A 20885-nucleotide genomic window follows, 5' to 3' on the forward strand; every position below is an offset into this window, starting at 1 on the left:
CTCCGCTCGTGGCACCATCGCGCGATGAAGCCGCGAACCGCGCGACTAACCGAACGACGTGACGACGACGGCGACGACGCCGCGTACTTGGTTCGTGACCGTTTTTTTTTTTGCGTGACGGAACATCATACCCGTTCGACAGTGGGAATAAATGCGAACGGATCCGTGAGCTCGTTGTGCGACAGGTACTCATCGCCTAGCCAGGATTTCTACGATTACATCGCGGAGAGAAATTTATCGAAATTACTTGGCGACTTTAACGCTGCTCCGGAACTCGCGTCCTAACCTTTGATCTTCGAGCGTTAATTACGCGAATAAGCACCACTCGTGAGACGCTCTGTTGCTATATCAATTTGACGTATCAATCGATTTTGAGTATTTTAGTAGTTTTAGATGAAACGCAAATCAGACTTTGTACGTACATGTCGCATTGTTTTCTACAACAACTCGATGTTGCGTCTTATCGCGTAACAGTGGTTACCCGTTTATCGGTTTATTTTTATTAAAGGACTGCGATAACGGGAGGACGAGATATTAATTAGCATTGAACTTGTTGAAGCCAACACAATGAGCTATCATCGAGGAGGTGGTAACAAGCCGAAAGGCTTCGGCTTCACCGGCTTCCAAATGTCTGGGACGAAGAGAAGCGGCACCAATGTACCTCCGCCTCCGCCGAACTCTACCCTGAGCAAGCAGGGCTATCACACGATGAATGCCATTACGGAAAACGCCTTGTCTGCTTGTTGGGGTATGCCCAAAAAGCGCAGCAAGACGGAAGAAGAGTTAGTATAACTTCACGTGCAAACAATAGCGTTAAAAAAAAACAGACGTATTAAAGTTTACAATCCCTGTTTAAACCCAGATACTTCGAGGATGATGACGAGCCTCCAACTTCGTCGTTGGAATATATACCTGCGCCTGGTTCTCCCACGTACGACTTGATGAAGAAATCAACGACAAAGGATGAGAGCGACAGCGAGGAGGACCCCCTGGATGCTTTCATGGCGGGTATTGACGCGGAAGTCAAGCGGAGCAGTTGCGTGACTCAGGGCGATGATAATCGTAAGGAAGACAAACCCAAAGGATTTCGAGCGGATATTGATGGGGAAGACGACGAGGAAAGTTACTATAGGTACAAGTTTATCAGATATTACACCAATCACATATTTGACGTAAAATTGTGGTAAACTATACAATCTGTCTTTGTTTCATTCCTAAGGTATATGGAAGAGAATCCAACTGCTGGTTTACAACAAGAAGAGTCTGATCAAGAGATCGAATACGATGAAGATGGCAATCCCATCGCGCCACCAAAGAAGAAGGAGATCGATCCACTACCTCCACTCGATCACAGCGAAATAGAATATGAACCGTTCGAGAAAAACTTTTATAATGTACATGAAGAGATCGCAAGTTTAGGCAAACAGCAGATCGATGACTTGAGAAATACTCTGGGTATAAAGGTATCTGGACCGTCTCCGCCGAATCCGGTCACAAGTTTCGGCCATTTCGGTTTTGACGAAGCGCTGATTAAAACTATCCGTAAAAACGAGTACACGCAGCCTACGCCTATTCAGGCGCAGGCGGTTCCTGCCGCTTTAAGTGGACGGGATATAATAGGCATAGCAAAAACCGGTAGCGGCAAAACAGCGGCATTTATCTGGCCGATGTTAGTGCACATCATGGATCAGCGCGAATTGAAAGCTGGAGATGGCCCGATTGGCCTCATTTTGGCGCCAACGAGAGAATTGTCTCAACAGGTATAAAAAATCTCGTTCTCTCTGCTACAAAGAAATGTTCAAAGATTAGCGTCTACCGTAAATGTTGTTTGCAGATTTATCAAGAAGCAAAGAAGTTTGGAAAGGTTTATAATATCCAAGTATGCTGCTGCTATGGAGGTGGCAGCAAATGGGAACAGAGCAAAGCGCTGGAAAGCGGAGCAGAGATTGTAGTCGCTACCCCGGGTAGAATGATCGATTTGGTTAAGATGAAAGCAACGAACTTATCTAGAGTTACATTTCTAGTTCTGGATGAAGCTGACAGAATGTTCGACATGGGATTTGGTGAGCAAACACACACTGTATAATATACACTGAAAGAATATCAATAGTATATGTATATATTAAATCTTTCTCTTTTTTTTTTATAGAACCACAAGTACGATCTATATGTAATCACGTGAGACCTGACAGACAAACATTGTTGTTTAGTGCGACGTTCAAAAAAAAAGTAGAGAAGCTCGCTAGGGATGTTTTAACAGATCCTATTAGGATAGTGCAAGGAGATGTCGGTGAAGCTAATACCGATGTGACGCAACATGTTATCATGTTTCATAACAATCCTAGTGGTAAATGGAACTGGCTGTTACAGAACTTGGTTGAATTTCTAAGCGCTGGCAGTCTTTTGATCTTTGTCACTAAGAAGGTGCGGAAACTAAGCATCCCATAACTGTTAGTACAATGTCAAAGGGATGTGTAAACTAAGTTTATATGTTTTTCCCTTACATCAGCTCAACGCGGAAGAACTTGCTAATAATCTCAAACTGAAAGAGTTTGATGTATTACTTTTGCACGGTGATATGGATCAGGTTGAGAGAAATAAAGTGATTACAGCTTTTAAGAAGAAGGATGTCAGTACCTTGGTCGCTACTGACGTAGCCGGTAATTAAAACTATGCTTAAAAAAAATATATATATATATATTTACATATATGTATGTATGTATGCGAAATTCTTATCTTGTGACGTTTCAGCGCGAGGCTTGGACATTCCACATATCAAGACTGTTGTGAATTACGACGTAGCGCGAGATATCGATACGCATACACACAGAATAGGAAGAACAGGACGAGCCGGTGAAAAAGGTACGGCATATACTCTTGTGACAGAAAAGGATAAGGAGTTTGCTGGACATTTAGTGAGAAATTTGGAGGGAGCAAATCAGGAAGTGCCAAAGAGCTTGATGGATTTGGCTATGCAAAGCGCTTGGTTCAGAAAATCGAGGTTCAAAGGTGGAAAAGGAAAGAGTTTAAATATCGGTGGAGCAGGACTTGGTTTCAGAGGCAGACCCACATCGTCGAATTCGGTATACATCGTAATGATAATTTATATACCTGATTATGTATCTTCTAGAACAATTGTGTGGAATGATAGTTGTATATTTTAGGGTGGCTCAACGTCACAAGCATCCAAGGATATCAACGAAGTCGTTAAAAAGTTAGAAAGACACGGACCTGGTAGTGACAGACTTTCCGCTATGAAAGCCGCTTTCCGAAGTCAATATACTTCCCAGGTAAGGCGCGGAGTTATTTCTATAAAATGTACATCAAGAAACAAAATTTAGAAGTACGAATATCTCTAACGTAATCTTGATACGTTGTAGTTCCGAGCGTCATCGGATCACACTTGGGAACAGACGATCACTCCACCTTCCGTGATAATGCCGCCACCACCAACCGTTCCACCACCAAAGCCTGAGCCTGAAGAGAGTCAAGCTTCCAATTCCTCGGTACCGGAACGCAAAAGAGTGCGTAAAAGTCGATGGGAGTGATCAAGTTAGTGTACTATTATTTGTGCATATTATATAGCAACTACATATATTATATTATATCGAAACAATAATGAACTGAGACTTGTTTTTTATTACAATAAAATTTAATTTTACCAATTCGTATGAAAGAGCTATCGCTATCCCTTTAGTCCAACTCATGTCTGATACCTAATCATCAATCCGATCCCGGCTTATAGCTCCATCAACGACATATTAATCTTATTTTCCTGCAATTCCGCGGAGGTCAAACTGCGTACAGTTCCTGCATCGATCTGTAATCGCATCTTTGAAAACGCGCGCACGCAATTTGCTTAGAGTGAATCACTCTATAATTATCCCATAAGGAGCTGTGGCCGTGATCGTGTATCTGCAGCGATCCTTTTAATTTCACGATCATATACTTAATTATGTCTTACAAAAGTGATCGTGGTTATCTTTCTAGTAATTACGCCGGTTGAAGAACGGTGTTTATTTGTATTTATTTTTTAGTCTCAGTTTATTAATCGGTTACTCACATATAAAAAAACAATACGTATAGCATTTATTTTAAAAAGAAAGAGAAAAGTAATCTAATCTCTATATGTACAATTTTTTTAAAATATTAAAATTTCCAAAGAACATTTAGATTTTGCGCAAGAAAATTTAAGAATAGTTTATAAATATTTTTAAAAAACGTAGAACATAACTGAGACGATATATGCCAGAAACTCGAACTACATTCTACTTCATCCACTATGCCCTTGTTTTCCTACAAATATATTCACCACCCTCATTGACACCACCTTGGCAGTGTGCGCGCGCGTAAACAAAGATGAATATTCCCTTAATACAATAATTAAGCCAAAGGGATAACGCTATAGCCAAGAGCCATCGATCATGTGCACGACACAATCGAGTGGGACGTTAATGACGGTCGGTAGAATCGCTGACACGTGTCTTCATGTCATTAAGCCATGTCGATACGCTTCGATCGGTGATGTCGGCGCGTGGCACTGCAACGGAGTTTCTAATGCCCGTGAATCGCTCAAGGTTCGCATTCACGGTCATTCGTTAAGATCGCGAGAGCATTATCTCTCTCTTTTGTCTTGTTAGGATGTGGTGAAAAAAAAAAGTATTTTTTCAATCTTTTCCTGACTTCGATTCCGCGTTACTGCAATCCGCGTCGCGTCGACTCCAGTCTAGAATTCGCTATTCCTTCAGGAACATTAAGTGGATATATTTATGACCTCGGGTCTCTCATCCAAATTGTATTGCAACTTTATGTACTTTTTAGATTGCAATCGTCTAAAGATTAAGATTCTTAAGGACTTATATATTGCGGCATCGCAGGGCTGCTCTTTCTTCTAGTCTTTTCCGTCTGTTGAGTGAGAATCGTCGAACCCAGCGATTTCTTCGCGGCGTCTATATTTTTGCTGCTAAATTTTTCCATGGCCCTGGTGTAGGAACCGGTACAGATCCGTCCCCAGATTTTCCGGTCCCCCGCGCACTGCCTATTTCTTCCCTCGCTACACGTTCGCTGGACGTCGCTCTTCTTCGCGACCCTGCAAACGTCCTCCTTTTCTAGAGACGTGCTAGAGCCCGTGACGACCTGCACATCCTCCCACGATACGTTCACGTCAGATTGCACGCTGGACGGCGTGGGGCAGCTACTGTCGCTAGACAAGGAAGAGGATCGAATGAAAGACGGCGGTACCGTCAGCTTCATTCGATCCTCCGACTGGCTATCGTTCGAGGGCGGTTCACTTTTTGCGCGAGACATCATTTTGCAACCGCCAAGACTACTATCTTGATTGTCATGAACAAGATTGTCGTTCAAAATAATTTTCGCGATCGATGTTCTTTTCCTCAGATTTTCTAGATTTTCTTTGGAGGTACTTTGGGAATTGTCCACCCGCTGTAGAATATCTTTGAGATTTACATTCGCGGAATCGGCGCCAAAACTCGGTTTGATTCGATCGATCTTAGATATTCTAGGCCCGGGTTTTCCATTAGTCGCGACAACAGTCTTTTTAGAGGCTTCGCGATTGTCTTTGGCCGTGACAGTTATGTCCGGATATATATAATTAGGTAATCTCTCCTTTTGACGTATCGAAACGGTAACCTTCGGCTGTAATTCTAACGGCTTTGGATATTTCTTTTTATTTTTGTCTTCGAGCGTTTCCATTTTGCCAGACATAGCACCTTTCACACATTGTTTGTATTTTTCATCTATCGTGGTATCGAGATTGTTTTGAGTATCCGCGTCGACGAAGATACTTTGTCCATTGTTCTCCTCAGGTTGCAAGAGCGACCATTCCAAGGATAAATTCGTGTCTTCCTTTTTTATTAAGCCCTGTGAAATATCGATAACTCTTTCCTCAGTATTCCTCGCGCAATCCCTTTCATCCTTCGTGGGATCGTCCTTGGTGCTGTCTCGAGTCTCGTCTTCATTGTCGTCGTCCTCGTTGCCGGAATCGTTATCAAGGCTCTTTAAGACGCCCTCATTCTTCTCGTTACGCTTCCTGAGTTCCTCCCAATTCTTTCGCGGCTTGTAGCTCGTCTTTCGCCTGACGATCTTACTCTCGGTGATGTTGATGTCCGGGATAAAGAGACGCAACGCCTTCGTGCCAGTCGGGAACGTCATCTCGTTGATCCGCCTCTCGGACATGATTGCTCTCAGGCTCGTCCTCGAGGCGACTTCCTGGTGCTTGTTGAAGGCGGAGACCAGCTGCGCTACCGTGTACTTCGGCTCCTCATTCTCCGATTCCGTCGAGCGATCCTCCTTGTCGTCAGAGTTGTTGGAACGACTGGACACGTCGGAATGTTGACGTTCGCAGGGACGTTTGTACGCATTGACGGGCGCTGCGTTACGGCACAACGGCATCTCATCGGAATCCTCCGTTAGGGTGTCCGACTCGACAGACTTGAGGGAATCTAGATTTTCCTCGGATTCCGAGGTGAACTTCTTCGGGGTCTGCGGTTCCGCGTTCATCGCTGCGCGTTGCGAATCATTCAACTCGATGCACGAGTGGTTCCGATCATCGCTGCTAAAATCGTTCGGTGCCTTCGCGTCTGTGGACGAAACGGTTGGCACATTTTGGTCAATCTTCCGCTCGATCTTATCGGATGTTAAATCGATCTCCGATTTTACGTCGACGACCAAACGATCGTCGCTGATCGAGGCTGTCAGCCTGGAGGACGCGATCTCGGCGCCGAGTTGCTTGAAAATCGGCAACATGTCCTCGGTCCTCGCGCGCTGGTAGCTCTTCCTTCGTCGTTTCAGGCATTCCAGACTTCTGTAGATATCCAGGACACCCTGGGACTTTGACAAGGATCTTAAACCGTACAGTTTCTCGCGGGACTTGCTGATTACGGGGTTCATCGTAGCGACGGCACCGGCTCGTCCGCAATTGATCGCCGAAGATCCGTTCAGTAGACACGCCTGAGACTGAACGCGATTCAGACTGCGTATTCTCGACAATATACCGCGACTCAGGCCTTGATTCAGATTAGCCTGCGATCGGCTCTGAGCTTTACTCAGCAGTCCCTGCGTCTGTTCTTGATTCAGCAGACAGCTCTGGCTCGCGCAGCTCAGGCTAGTCCTGGAGGAGTTCAGGCTGGCCTGAGAATCCGCCGGACTGGGCCCCTCGCTACCCCCCAAACTCGAACGACTTCCGGTTAGGCGATGGCTTAAGCACATTTCGCTTTGACTGAGTATGCAATCCTGTAAGCCCTGTTGACGATGCTGCTGATAGTTCTGGTCACTTTGGACGTCCCCTTGACAGAGACTCGCCTGGCTGGTCGCCTGGCTCATGAGCGCGGCCCTCCTCAGGTTTTCGCGACTGACCACGCGCTCCAGAAGAACCTCCCGCGATTTCGACAGGTACCTTCGCAGATGCGGCGACGCTTGCGTTGGGGCGCCGCGCAGCCAGTCGTGGCGCAGGCATTGCTTCGCGGTCATCCGTGCACTTAGGAAATAAAAATAAAAATAAAATTTACTCGATACAATTTATTTGAGAAAACCTAAGCGCGACGAGTCGTACGTTGTTGGACTCGAGGACGCATCGAATTACTTTCAATGTATGACGATGTAAGCTTTTTCAAGGTATTCCAAACTTTTAAGATTCTCCAGAATTTCCAGTTTTTAATAATATCCGAGAGCGCGATTCGAGTCTTTATTTGACGAAATTATTTAAAAACTCTCAAAAGATAGACGCTCGAACGCTCGTCGCTAGTCCTACGGTGATTATACCTTGGGTCTAGCACCAAAAGCTTTGCGACGAAGTCCTTTGCCTGCGCCGAGACATCCTCGAACAGCTCTTCGGGGAAGTCCACCTCTCCTAAGGATATATTCTGGAAGGTCTCTTGATCGGTCTCGCCACCGAAGGGCGAGAAGCCCGTCAGCAACACGTAGGTTGTGACACCGAGTGACCTGGAAAAGAGAATATTTTCGTAGACGAAGGAAACCCGAGCTGCATCTGCACAAAAAGGGTAACGAAACACTTGACGTTTGATCTTACCACATATCGGCTGCCAGCGTGATCGGCTCGTAATGCAGTATTTCAGGCGCTGAAAGAGAAATGTAAACACGATTGAATGTATGGAAATGTACGCGCAATAGTCTCACGTGCCGAGGTCTCTCCTCCGCACGTCCACTTATTTCGTGTCCAGTGACCTCGCATGTGACGTCACTCGAATTCGCAAGCGTCATTTTTATTTACGTATGAAAATTGTAGGCTGATTCGCGAAGACGAGAGATGGGTCGGTTCGGGATGATGCTGCGAAGGTGATCCTACGCGTCGCAGTTTCAGCTCTCGTCGCCTAAGATCATCATTATACTCCCGATCTGGCTCCACGCGAAGCCCCCGTAAAAGTTTAGCGCGAGCGCGGAGCGAGGAGATACGATTGCAATAACTGTTCCGGTCTATCGCCGTCAGAATGTCAGACCGGATTGCCTCGGCCGATGATACGATCTTAAACTACCCACCGTCGACCCCGCTGATCCTATTATTTCGTAGACAGTATGCGATCGTGCGCGGTGGCGACACGCATCAATTAAATCGCGCGGCGGGTAGTCCACCGGTTCTACCTATTAAGCAGACGGATTTAGAGCACCCTGTCTTAACGGGCGTAACGGTTACTATACCTCACCGCTTGACATTTCGCTGTTACAGCGAATGAGAAAATGAGATAAGTGGGCGGGCGAGACCGATTGAAGCCGACACCGGCGATGATTAATCGGTAAATAATTTTCGGCGAGTCCGAAGGAACGCGTCGCTTTAAATTGCAAATCATATTTGGACTTACGACGGCCCGACGCGAAGAGGCATTGTTCGCGCGAGATCTCAATTTTCGCGAGGGAGGGACAGAGATAAAGAGAGAAGGAGAAAAAAAAAGGAAAAGATCGCACAAAGGAGGGACGTTAATTCATCGGCCGTCCGACTTTGTTATTTACTTCGTTCCGCGACGTAAAGGCCACGACGCGTCGATTACCTTGCCTGGAAACAGCACGATTTGAAGAGACCGACGTCAATTACAGCAGGGGAAATCGGGGGGGGGGGCGTCACCGCATGTGCGTATGCGTATACGTAACGGGGGCCCCCCTCCGGGCTTTATTAAGGGTGTGCGTCTGCGGGCTCGGCAGCGTGCAATAAGGCTAACGTGTCAATTAATATCGATTATATTTGCGATCTCGCCACGGTGATCGTCAATTAGCGTATCCAGATAATGATCGGTAGCAATTAAACCGCGCGGCAAAGAGCAAAGAGCGCGGACGTACCACCTGGGCTGCGTTCGAAAACTTTACTCGGGTGCACACCGCGTCATTCTATTTTTGTTATTTACTAAAAGTTGAACAAGGACAGAACGACGCTGGTGTGCACCCGAGTAAAGTTTTCGAACGCAACCTGGACGAGTTTCCCTCCGAAACGACGTCACTCCTTGGCACCGAGTAATGCCCGGTATACGCTATCTCTCGACAGTTATAATGCGGCAATTTATATTTTTGTGTTCTTGATTAAGGAAGTTTGTCAAGCCGCTATCGGCGCCGATCTCTCGGCGATCTCTCAACTGGGCGTGCTCCGAATTATTGCGTGCTAAAAAGAGATTTATGAAACGCGTTAAACTTTCAAAATCTCAAATGACGTTGATACGCGACAGAAAATCAGAACATTTCTTCTAGAAAGTAATAATATAACGAAAGACTGTCTTATCAAAATAATGTTTTTGTTATCTTAACAGGTTTTTATAATTATTACATAGTACATATACTTTCGGCATATATAAAAATACTTTCCCTTTATATTATTTTTATTTATTTTCATATTTTTATAATTAAAGATTAAAATATATTTACTTCTAACTTCTTTTTACATAAAGAATAGATCGTTTAAGATACCCAAATTGAAGTTTGAATTAAAAGTCTTTAAACCATTTTTTTGTTTGCAGTAATTTTTTTTTCAAAATTGTTTGATTATTTATATGTGCTACTTAAAAGTTAAATATCTCATAGATGATATAAGTAAAGTCGCGAAGTAGTAAGTATACTGAGAATTTTAAAAGGCCGGTCACTCACCGACATAATCCGGCGTGCCAAGAATCTCCCGGACTTCGGTGCCCTCGAGGATCACTCTCGAGATCTCGAAGTCGCACAACTTAACATCGCAGTCCGGGAAGGAGCCCATCATGACCAGATTTTGAGGCTGTAAAAAAACAGGGAAACAAGTTTTCTACAAGTCTACACGTGTAACGTCTAATGGGTAAAGCGAGCGAACAGTCTCAAAATTGAGCCTCTCCGAAGCCGAACTGATTAGCATCTTTTTATAAATTTCTCAAATTTATCAGAGTACGCGATTGATACCTATATTAATATAACTTGGTTAATTTTTTCTACTTTCTATTTTATGGAGTTGATCGGTTTGGCTTCGGACAGGTTAAATTGTTAGCCACTCCATCGTACAATCCGCACGATCAAATCGCCTTGCACGATTTTATCTCACGAAACAGATAGTTCTGCTGGGATCGCGTTCGTACCTCGAAGAGCAGAACTGTCTGTCGCCCGTTTTATTGCGGCCGTAACCAAAGGGATGCGATCGGTCTTCCGCGTGCTCGTGCAGATAAGGGCGCGCGATTCGAGCATATTAACGGCGTGAGGAAGCGATTTCTGTATCGCGTTACAGCGTGCCCGGTATCGTTGCCGGTTCCGCCCGGTGAATGGAATTTCGGTGTACGCGCGTCGTTTAGATTACGGAATCGCGATGCCACGACCGCACTTCGACGATCGCTTCAGAGATGCGCGCACAGGGTTGCATCGTGCATTCTTCCGCATCCGGTAATCGTCCCTTTACTTTGAATTCCATGCTCGCCTCGGGAACGACCTCGATATACCTCGCGACAAAGAGAAACAGAGGAGAGTTCAACGAGCGCGCAGTGCGCGGCTCGACGGAACGCGGCGTGCCGTCTTCGATGCGTCGTTTTTGCGACGACCTGGTGAATAGTGGCGTTTGTTTGCCAATATAAATGCTATCTCGATGCCGGCTACAACCGAGTCGCTGTATTCGTACTTGACTCTAACGTGGCCGCGTCGCAACGACGTGGCCGATCGATCGTCGACGAGGGAAATAATTAGTCGCGAAAGACATCGGTACAGAGCCGGCGCGATATTATCCCTAAATAATTTATGAAAATGTATCGGACTTGAGAAGGGTAAAGAGCATGCGAACTACTGCGCTAACGATTTGCGGCGGATCGCCGCGAATTCAAAGACACGCCGACAATCCAATTACCATAAATCAGTAGTAACCGTCGTGTAACGAAGGTCGCTGACTATCGAAGGCTGCATTATTATAATTGCTGACATAATCTGAATCGCAACGATCTTGGACGATTTGACATATTTTATAATTTTATATATCGATCAGAATCGTGACTTTCGCCAGCCGCCAGATCGTTCGTACGAACCGAGCGCATAACGCACGTACGCGTATATTCGCGTGTGGAGCAACAACTCGGTTGAGCAAGATACGATAAAGCGGTAACTAGCCGTTCGTAGGTGTCGATGTAAAAAGATTATTTTCTTTGCTTCTCGTGGCAAATAGGAGCACGCATATCGAGCGTCCAGATCAATCCATCCTCACTTGAAGATGAAACGCGACGGAGGACGACCCTTTTCCGAGCCTCGTCGACGCTCATTGTCAGCTCGGTCAGCAATCATCGTCGCTTTAGCGGGAGGAGCCTTGGGTATTTTCACGTAGGCGCGCCTGAATATTCAAAGTTTCTCTTGGCCGCGCGCGCGCGCGCGCGCGCGCAGCTAATAAATAATGACAAAAGACGTAAAAATAAATCTCGCCGGCCCTCTCGGAGAGATACGTAATTCCCTCGACGGGGCCATTACGTGGCGGGAATATTACGCGGCCGTGCTCTCCGCACGTCGGCTTTACGGGCGCAATAATATCGCGCAGAAGCTCGCGAACGCGTGCAACCGAATGACATGCAGGCCACACTAGTGGGAAGACTATAAAGAATAATGCGCGCGGCTCGCAATCGCGCTCGCGAATCAAAACGGCGAACACCGCCCATCTTCGTCCACCGTCCTCTCGCTCTGCAAGTGGCCTTTTACAAGAGATTTATTTGTCTCGCGTTTTTCCGTGAAACGACTGTCAATTAAGCTGAGAGCGCGAAGTAATTCTCATTCAGGCTGGCTTGCCATTGCGAACTCGGAGAGATCGGATGACGCGATCGAAAGATCGAGCGCGTTCTCGTTGTACGCGATTCCAATTTAATTACGATGAATTCGCTCGACGAAATAAGAAGCGCGATCGACGCTTCATTTCCCAGAAACGCTAATCAAACATTTGGACTACGATACCGAGCCTATACAAGGGATTTTATTCTCGATTCGGTCTTGTCCATTGAAATTGAATAAATATCAAATTTTGGAATATAATTTGTAATAAAAATATCGAACCGCGTAAAAATCCGAACATATGTTCCATGTATGCAAGTTGAAACTATGCGTTAATATCTTGACTTTAAAATTTTAATGAATCGCTGTACGAATTCTGTAAATTGCAAATGACAAATCAAATACGGAGTCTGATCTGCGTGATCGCCTTGGGCGTTTTGTTAATCAATTTCTTTCAGCATTATGACATTTAAAATATCTGATGATCAACTCTCCGGGATCTCCAGAAAGATACGATTGGCAATCCCACGCGGATCGAATCGACGAAATCCTTTCGCGTTGTCCAAACAGACGTGTGGGCTCGAACAAATACAAGTACGTCAGTGTCGCCTGATTATTCAATCTATTTGTTCTATGTGGAAAAATATATTGTATCTAGCTGGACCAAGCCGGTGGAAAGATCTATGCTAATACGGCTCGGATATAAAATCGTACGCTGCCAGGTGTTACAGTCGTACTACCTCTCGATCTTTCAGCCCGAATACCCGGTCCGTCGCGTCGCTTTGCGCGATTTCCCCCTCGCGGGAACCCTCGGGTTATCGGGAGTTGCTCCGGTTATGGCAGGCCAGACGCAAGTACCCTACGGAGGAGGTAGGAAACCAGGTGGTGATTCACCAAGAGCTTGTGCACAACCGGCGAAGGAGCAGGGCGTGGTCGTCGTTCGCTGCAACACGAGAAGCGGCGCCGCGTATTCCGTGTTTTCTTTTCTTCTCTGCTTTTTTTCTCTCCTCCACGTCGCGAGCTCCCGCGCGATCTTTCGCGGCGATCTCTCGCTCGGCGCGATATCTCATCCGCGGCACGCTCCCCCGGATACCGCAGTATAGACGGTACTTACTGGACTTGAGCAGCATCCCGCGATGACCCGGGACAAAACCGAGACCCGAGTCCAATCATCTGCTCTGTTCTGTTTTTGTCTTTCTTTCTCTCATCTCGCTCTTCATTGCGGATGATCCTCCGCGAAGCGTGTTTCACGTGGACGTTTCGACCCGGTAAAATCCCTCACAGCTCCTCGTTTCTCGCGATGCGGTTCGGAAGGGGAATCCGAGGAAATCGCGCGCGTGGAACACGGCTCGTTCAGGGTTCCTGCGCGAGCACTCGAACCTCCTTTTCTCCCTTTTTTTCTCACGTACGTGCTATATATGCCGCACCGCCAAATACGGCAGCGACTTGTTTATGGAGCGCGGGAATAATGTTCACGTGGTACGCAACGGCGCGTACGTACGTACATACGTACGTACACTCCGCCACAGAGCGCTTACGAAATAAATCAGGTGGTACCCATTCGTCGGGAACTTGAGCAACGATCAACTCGTAGTAGGTCAAAGTTAATTTATTGCATCACTCCCTCGCGCGCGGTAAACACCAATCGACCCATGACTGATGCACGCGATTGTCGCGATTAATTGCGTTCCTTAAATTAATCGCGTCGCTCGACCAAGGATCAACCGGGACTCTTTGTTTCGCGCAGGAGTAATCGAACTCTCGGCTTGACGTGATGCAAATTGACCTTAACTCGCGCGCGAGGGTCGCGAATAAAAAACGCAAGGCGGACGTTGGCAAACGATCCTGCTACCTCGGTCGAGGATGTTGCTCGAGTTGCTAAAGGCTCGATGACCTTTTTCTCTCTTTCTCTTTCTCTCTCTCTCTCCCACGTGAGCTATTTCGGCGAGGATAACGAGGAGGAATCTTCCTATCCGTATCGAGCGATTTCGACGACCTCGTCGAATCAAAATGTACTTTACGACGCAGAGCCGCTTTTGCATCTCCCAGCGTGTTGTTGTCGTCAGCTTGTTTTTTTCTGTGAATATCCACGCGATTTTACAATCTGATACATGTTCACCTCGCAACGCTAATCCGGCTCGGCGTCGATCCCCTCGCGTTCTTTGAATAACGTGTTAACGTCGAGATAAAATGTATGTAAGTGTTGTCTGAACAAAGTTCTAATTTATTGCGAGAGAAACGAGTGAGAAACAGCAATAATGATGCGAACGCTAATGGAAAATGATAAAAAATATCACGCTTGCTGTGCGAAGAGAACAGGCGAAAAATATCGCGTAATAAAAGAAGCTCCGAACTCAAACGAGTCAAACCAAGTCCAGCGAGACGGCCGCTCCGTTTTCCGAGACTTCTAAGCCGCCGACGTTTTTATGCAGCGCGCGAACAGCAAAGGATTGGAGCGATAAAACAATACTGTCGAGATTAAAGACCGTCGGAGATTAAAGACCTCTTCCGTGTAAATGTCGTCGACTGTGCTATACCGACGCGTCTGCGCTTAATTGACGCCGTTGAAGCATTTTATGGCTGAAAAAAAGAAAACTTCACAAAAGTAAAACAGTCCGGGATGTTTGCTGTCCATATGAGGTCCAGACACTCAGAAAAAAAAAAGAGTACTGTCGACTTTGAAGAATAAAGCGAGCTCGAAACGAGTCGTTCGTCGTTCAATGGACAATTTATTCGTCCCGAAACGCTGCCGGATTTTCAAAGCGCTGACTAAGAAGAGTCCCGGAATAATTTGTATAACATCGACAAGAAAAACGTTATGCTGAAAGCGCGGTACGTCTGGAACGCGGGTTTCTTTTCGCTGATGAACGGCGAACGAAATCAACACCGTCGACTTGGAGGAGAGAAACATCGCTCGCGAAGGTGTCTCAAGTTTCGAAAGTCCGGCCGACTCGTCCGTTTTCCATCCTCGTTCGTCGTCGCAGACACGAGAGACAGCGTTTCCATTTTTTTTCATTTTTTTTCCGCAGAACACCCGTATGTAAAAGTAAATTCGATTTCCGTAGATGTCGAAACGACCCGCTGCCCTCGCAATAAATCGAAACGAGGCGGAGCTGGCCCCGTGTATTCGATTCCATTTGAGCGCGGATGATTTTTTTTTCTTTCCTCTCGTTGAGTCGCGCCGTGATCGAGAAGAGGTCCTATGATCAAACATCAACCGCGCGCACGTGTGTACCTTTGTCTGTGCACAGCGTAAATGGCAATTCCAATTTGTTTTCAAGAGCTTATCGTTCATCATCCCACACGATCAATAGCGGAACCGATCGCAATTAAAACTGTCCTCCATCGGTAGACGTATTATATTGTTTTTACTGAATGGAGACTGTCGCTCGATGATTGTCCAAGCTCGCTCGATAAGTTAATCACGTGTTGGACTTTGATATATCTGACTTACATATAAGACATATCAAAATATACACGTTCGATAGTATCATCTCAAGTGGAATAGATTCGACAATGGGGAGTCACCCTCGGGTCGTGTTATTCGTGAAATTTCTCAACGTCTTCCTCGTGCTTCCATGTGCAAGCACGGAGAAAACAGTTGGAAATTTCTGGCGACGCAGTCGGTTCCGGGATCCGGATACACGAGAGAAGCGTGACAAGTTCGCATCGACCTTTTATGGGTCGAACTTACCTTGATGTCCAAATGGGCGATATTTCTCTCGTGGAGGTAGGCGAGTCCTTCCACTAGCTGCCGCACAAAGTGTACAACGTCACCTTCGAGGGGCACCAAATCGCCGTCGATGAGCGTCTGCAGATCGCCTCCGGGCGCGCTGAAAAAGAAATCGTCGTTTCTTGGGATAATATAATCGAAGATGGATTGTGCTTAGGATAGTTAAGTCACGTCACTATAACGAGCTACGAGCGATCATTATTTTTTCCCCATAAACCTCCCAGCGCTATCCCTCTAACAATAATAATTAATATTGCGAAAATTTACGTATATAAAACAAAATATTTAACGTAGTGAAAAAGGAATAGGAACGTAGTACTTACTATTCCATGACTAAGATGATTTCCTTCGGTGTCTCGTAGACATCGTGCAGTCTAACGACGCGTGGGGATTGCGAGCACAGAGACAATAGAGCGATCTCGTGTCTCAGTTCCGCGCTGCAATCGGCGTTGAATCGGTTCCTGGACGAGTACTTGGCCGCGTAAAGTATGCCGGTCGATCGCGACCTGCAGCGGTAGACTCTCGCCCACTGACCGCTGTGAAGTTCAACAAATCCTTTGTTAATACTTATATACGATTCTTGAGAGGGAAAGAAAGAAAAAAAAATGTAGAGCCTCCCCTGCAAGACGTAGTCCTGCGATACTCCGTATACCTTAATCTCAAACCATCGTGAAAAATCACCGGAGATAAATTGTATAAGATACGGAACGATGCGCGCACGTGCGAGAATAAAATGAAGCGTAATGTAAAATGATGGAGAGAGTGACGGTACAGTTTATATTTGCAATTGTCCGTTGCCCGTTCGATCGAATGTTCCGATGCAGTCTTCGACTTTTAACACCGATTGACTTTGCGTATTCGCGATGAATTCATTTCGTCCTTGAGAAACAAGTCGATGCCCGAACGTTACCGCCTTCCCCTGGCATTCTTCATTACTCGAATACTTTTCTCTCCGTGACGTTTCTTCTCTCTTCCCTCCACTCATCGCATTCTTCTCTCCGCGACTTCGAAGTTCTCCGAAAACGCTTCGTTTTCAGGGGACTTACAGCCATCGCCGATTTATTGCGCAAAAAGAGTATGTTTTCTATGGAACCCTATCAATTTTATTTTCTATTCCATCGCGCGGGAACTTTCTAGTGTTTTATCTTTGATTTTCGTTTCACGAAGATCGACGGCTATCTGATGGAATAATTCATATTATTTCGCACTCTTTGTCGTACTAAGAATCTCATACTCGCCGTCGAGGATTCCGGTCGTCTCTTCGGCAAGGTCGACACCGCGGCGCCTGGCAAGGCTGTGTTCGTAATGCGTACCTCACGTTTTCACCCGTATTCAAGCGAGCGAGCGAACCTTTATCCACAGGAGAGAGTGTTACATAAACAGCCCATATATAAGATAAAATCGTAGGTACCATTAACTTTCTACATTGACATCATAAATATCCCAATGTTCTATTTTTCCGTTTAACGTCGACGAACGAGAATTCTATACGGAACTTATTTATGATTGTTTTCTACATTTTTGGTAGGTATGTAATCGATTAATTAAAATCATTGAATCGGAGGAAATGCGAGGGTAATCTCGGAAGGTTTAAGAAGCGGAAGTGCAGTTGCCACGTGAAAAACGTGTCTCGCGTGCAAATTGGCGACGACTCATCGCCGTGGCAATACCCGCCGCGTCCTTTCGCGGTCGCGGAGATAAGGATAATGAGCATCTGATAGCGCGCCACGCAATTAACTTTAATCGATTCCAATTTTAAAGCCGCGCGCCGGTGTACACTGAATTTTTCTACCCCTCCCGGATACGGAGAGATATCCGACTCGCGCGAGGAACAAAGGAAACGACGCCAGAGACGGAGAGGGCGGTATATACGCTGCAATTTTTCCTGCCCTTTACCGTGGGGCTCAAGGCTCGTTCCCAAAAGTAATTATCGCGGGCGCGGAGCGGATATCAAAGAACGTGCACACGCGCGTTGAATCAGTGAGACACACGCCGGGCCACCGGGATAATACCCGCTGTACACGGCATAATATTAAAGCATTCGCTATTATTAAAGATCGGTAAGGGCGGTAATCGTAGAAAATTGGATTTTAGCGATCAATCGCGTAATGACGGCGATCGGGAAGTGTTGAAAGCCGAGCGAAGAGACGCGCTGAATAATTTATGATAATTTATCGCCCCTGGCTTCACTTTTCGCCTCGGCCGATCACAGACACAGATATCGTATGAGAAAAAACGTTTTATTGTTAGTCTCTGAATATACACTGTTTCAGCTTGAGTTGCTGATATTTCAATCAAGAACTTCAACCAAGAAATATCAATTTTAATTTTTATTATTAATTGTACATGGAGAGGAACGGAGAGAAGGAAAGAGAGAATATTTACGGCCAATGCGCGTAAGATGTATAACCGCGACGAATTCACGTACAAATCTCCATAAATATAGCGATTATGTCCATAACTCGATCCAGCGATATGGCGACTGTTTATATATATTATGCGAGACGCCTTTGTGCTCGCCATGTAGCAACAGGTAAATCAGCTTCATTGGCGATGCAAACGCACTGCGAGGAAATCGCAGCGGCTGATATCGAGCGCGCGTGGAGTTATCAGTGCGCGCACCGACGCTATTTGAGAAATTAAAATGACGCATTAACATACCCATGAATATGAAACGTTTTAAAGTCGACGCGAGTAAACTCGATCGCGCCTCTCTTGTCACGCCTTCTCGAAAGGGAGCCACTATATCGGTTTCGGTTAACAACCGTGCGATCGATACCGTCCCGATTAATCAATACCCCGCTGAAAAACCGGTACTGTCGCTCTATGACGTCGTATCCCACATTTATTGATTTATTAATTTATTTATTTATTCGTTTCGTTGAGACACCCCGATGTGAAAACGCGACGACGAACTGGGCGAACCGCTTTAAGTCTGAATCTGCTCTGACACAGTTAAAGTTTTCCCAGATAATGTTAATCAGCAATTTACATTCTGCGAAGCTTAAAACGACAAATTCGACGATCGATCGATATCATTATTCGAAAAATGTTCGTCGCACACGCACAGGAGTCGTTAAATCGATCAATTTTATACAAATGAAAGTAGCTCGACGACGGGATAACGACGCGCGGATAAATCACGTGCGGCTCTCCGCCCGTCTGCGTGCGTGCAACAGGCGCGTTTCGTGCGACTCTAAATTAAATTATTAGCGCGAGAGAAATTGCAGGTTGGGCAATCGGCGCCCTATTACCGATGCCTCGTCATTACTGGTCGTTGACGATCATTACGGGCCTAATTCGCGCGGCGATTAGCGGGGATGCAATACATATGATTAATGCGCGACGCGCGTCACGTATCGTTGCGTATATTGCTACCGTGCGTAACGCTTTGACAAATTATGCGTCGCATCCGAGGGTGATTAATCATTGTGCGTGGCTCGTTGCACGCGATGCGAGCCGCGACGAGGAGAGACGAAAGATCGTCGGGAGTAAATAACGCGCGACTCGCCAAGCTGAGCAGCTGATTTTCGTGAAAAGTTTAAGAATTCAAGTCATTTCAGGCTTTTTGTTAAAGATAATCTCTTTTTGATCTATAATAATGCGAGAAACACCGTTATTGCATGTATATAATTGTGTTTTACAACGTTTTAATCAGCGGTATCTTATAAACGCATACCAGATGAAACCTCGCAGTTTCCGGCGATATTTTGCACGACTCTGAATCATATTACGAATCATAAATCGACTCACCTCGCGAACGGTTTCGGATCGATCTCATAGTGCTCCGTGATAGGACCCGTCTTGACCACCCTGGCGAGCTGCGCCTCCTGGACAAGGACTAAGCCCTCCTTCACGTGTTTCTCGCTCCACTGCACTCTGCATCTTCCTCTGCATCTCTCCTCGTTGACCACCCGCTCGTTCGTCCGCTTCGTCTTCGCACATTTCGCTGGGGACGCTTGCAGACTACGGCGTTGCGGTCCAGGCGACGTCTTCCTGATAGACGACATCGTGGGCGCTTGATGATTCGACTGATGGTAGATCATGGCAGCTGGATCGTGGACTTGGTATCGCGTAAAAACGCGCGTATCGACATACGCGCGCAGCGGAGACTTCAACGCTTGGCGCACTCGTGTTTCACCTGATCTCTCCTCCTTCCCGCAATTTTTCGCAAACTTCGAGCGATCGATCCAAGCGTGATCCACCCAACCGCGCCACTCCGACGTCCAAGCTCTCCGTCGGACTCGCGGACCCGCGATCTCGATCCGGACGACTCGACCCGCACTCTCGCTCTCAATCTTCCAGCCTGCACTCTCCGCGTTCGATCTCCTCTCGATCGGCCACGCACACGGAGCGAGCCAAAGCGCGCGGTGTCATTCTGTCATCGAGAAGGTGACGGCTCTACCTCGCTGTGCGACGCGATCGATGCCGATCCTCACATCTTGCGGCCGCGCGCGTTAGAAAGAGAGAGGGAGAGGGAGAGACAAGAGAGACAGAGATCGCGTGGCTCACGGTCCAGCGCCAAGTCTGAAACTGGCCGCTGCCGGAGTCAACGAGAGCACGAATCTCCTTCTGCGCGCTCCTCTCCGATTCGCTCTCTTCCTTCTTCGCGCGCCGGAGAGCACGCCGTGAGTCCGACACCGACACCGAGATCCCAGCCATCTCCCTGGACCTCCCCTCGATCCTCCCGTGTCCTCTTGCCGCGATTCTCCTCCTCCAGGGTCAGCTTGAAATCCTTCTCCTCGTCTGACTTCGTAATTATAGGTGGACATGAAATAGCGCTTCAATATGTAAATAAAGTAGCGGGACTCATTGTTCCTCTCGCGCGAAAGAAAGAGACGCGACTAGTGGTTTGACGATTGTAATTTTACTGCCGATTGCGTACATGTATATAGATATTCGTAATGAAATTATCGGTATATACCTATATGTGAAATTGTAC

The 20885-nt window shown here is 46.5% G+C and overlaps 2 protein-coding genes across 3 annotated transcripts; one reads left to right on the forward strand and one right to left on the reverse strand.

Moving 5' to 3' along the window:
• Nucleotides 1-7: 7 nt before the first annotated feature.
• On the forward strand, nt 8-3665 carry LOC139768853 (ATP-dependent RNA helicase DDX42). 2 transcript variants are annotated; one of them, XM_071699462.1, is made up of 10 exons: nt 8-185; nt 560-782; nt 863-1132; nt 1220-1760; nt 1835-2063; nt 2150-2424; nt 2510-2660; nt 2752-3083; nt 3165-3290; nt 3381-3665. In XM_071699462.1, the coding sequence occupies exons 2-10, from the start codon at nt 568-570 to the stop codon at nt 3546-3548; spliced, it is 2307 nt and encodes a 768-aa protein (XP_071555563.1). In that variant the 5' UTR covers nt 8-185; nt 560-567; the 3' UTR covers nt 3549-3665. The 2 variants fall into 2 exon arrangements, with proteins under 2 accessions (XP_071555563.1, XP_071555564.1); XM_071699463.1 differs by lacking the exon at nt 8-185 and having other exon boundaries at nt 545-782.
• Nucleotides 3620-20578, reverse strand: LOC139768852 (uncharacterized). The gene is made up of 7 exons (XM_071699461.1): nt 19697-20578; nt 16267-16479; nt 15905-16043; nt 10102-10228; nt 8048-8096; nt 7780-7959; nt 3620-7495 (listed from the first exon to the last, which is right to left on the reverse strand). Exons 1-7 carry the CDS (start codon nt 19987-19989, stop codon nt 4849-4851), a joined length of 3648 nt encoding a protein of 1215 aa, XP_071555562.1. The 5' UTR covers nt 19990-20578; the 3' UTR covers nt 3620-4848.
• Nucleotides 20579-20885: the final 307 nt, after the last annotated feature.

This window comes from Temnothorax nylanderi, unplaced genomic scaffold (genome assembly GCF_030848795.1).
Source record: "Temnothorax nylanderi isolate EJ_2023f unplaced genomic scaffold, tnyl_v1.0 TNYL_tig0018_pilon, whole genome shotgun sequence".
Classification (NCBI taxonomy): Eukaryota; Metazoa; Arthropoda; class Insecta; order Hymenoptera; family Formicidae; genus Temnothorax; species Temnothorax nylanderi.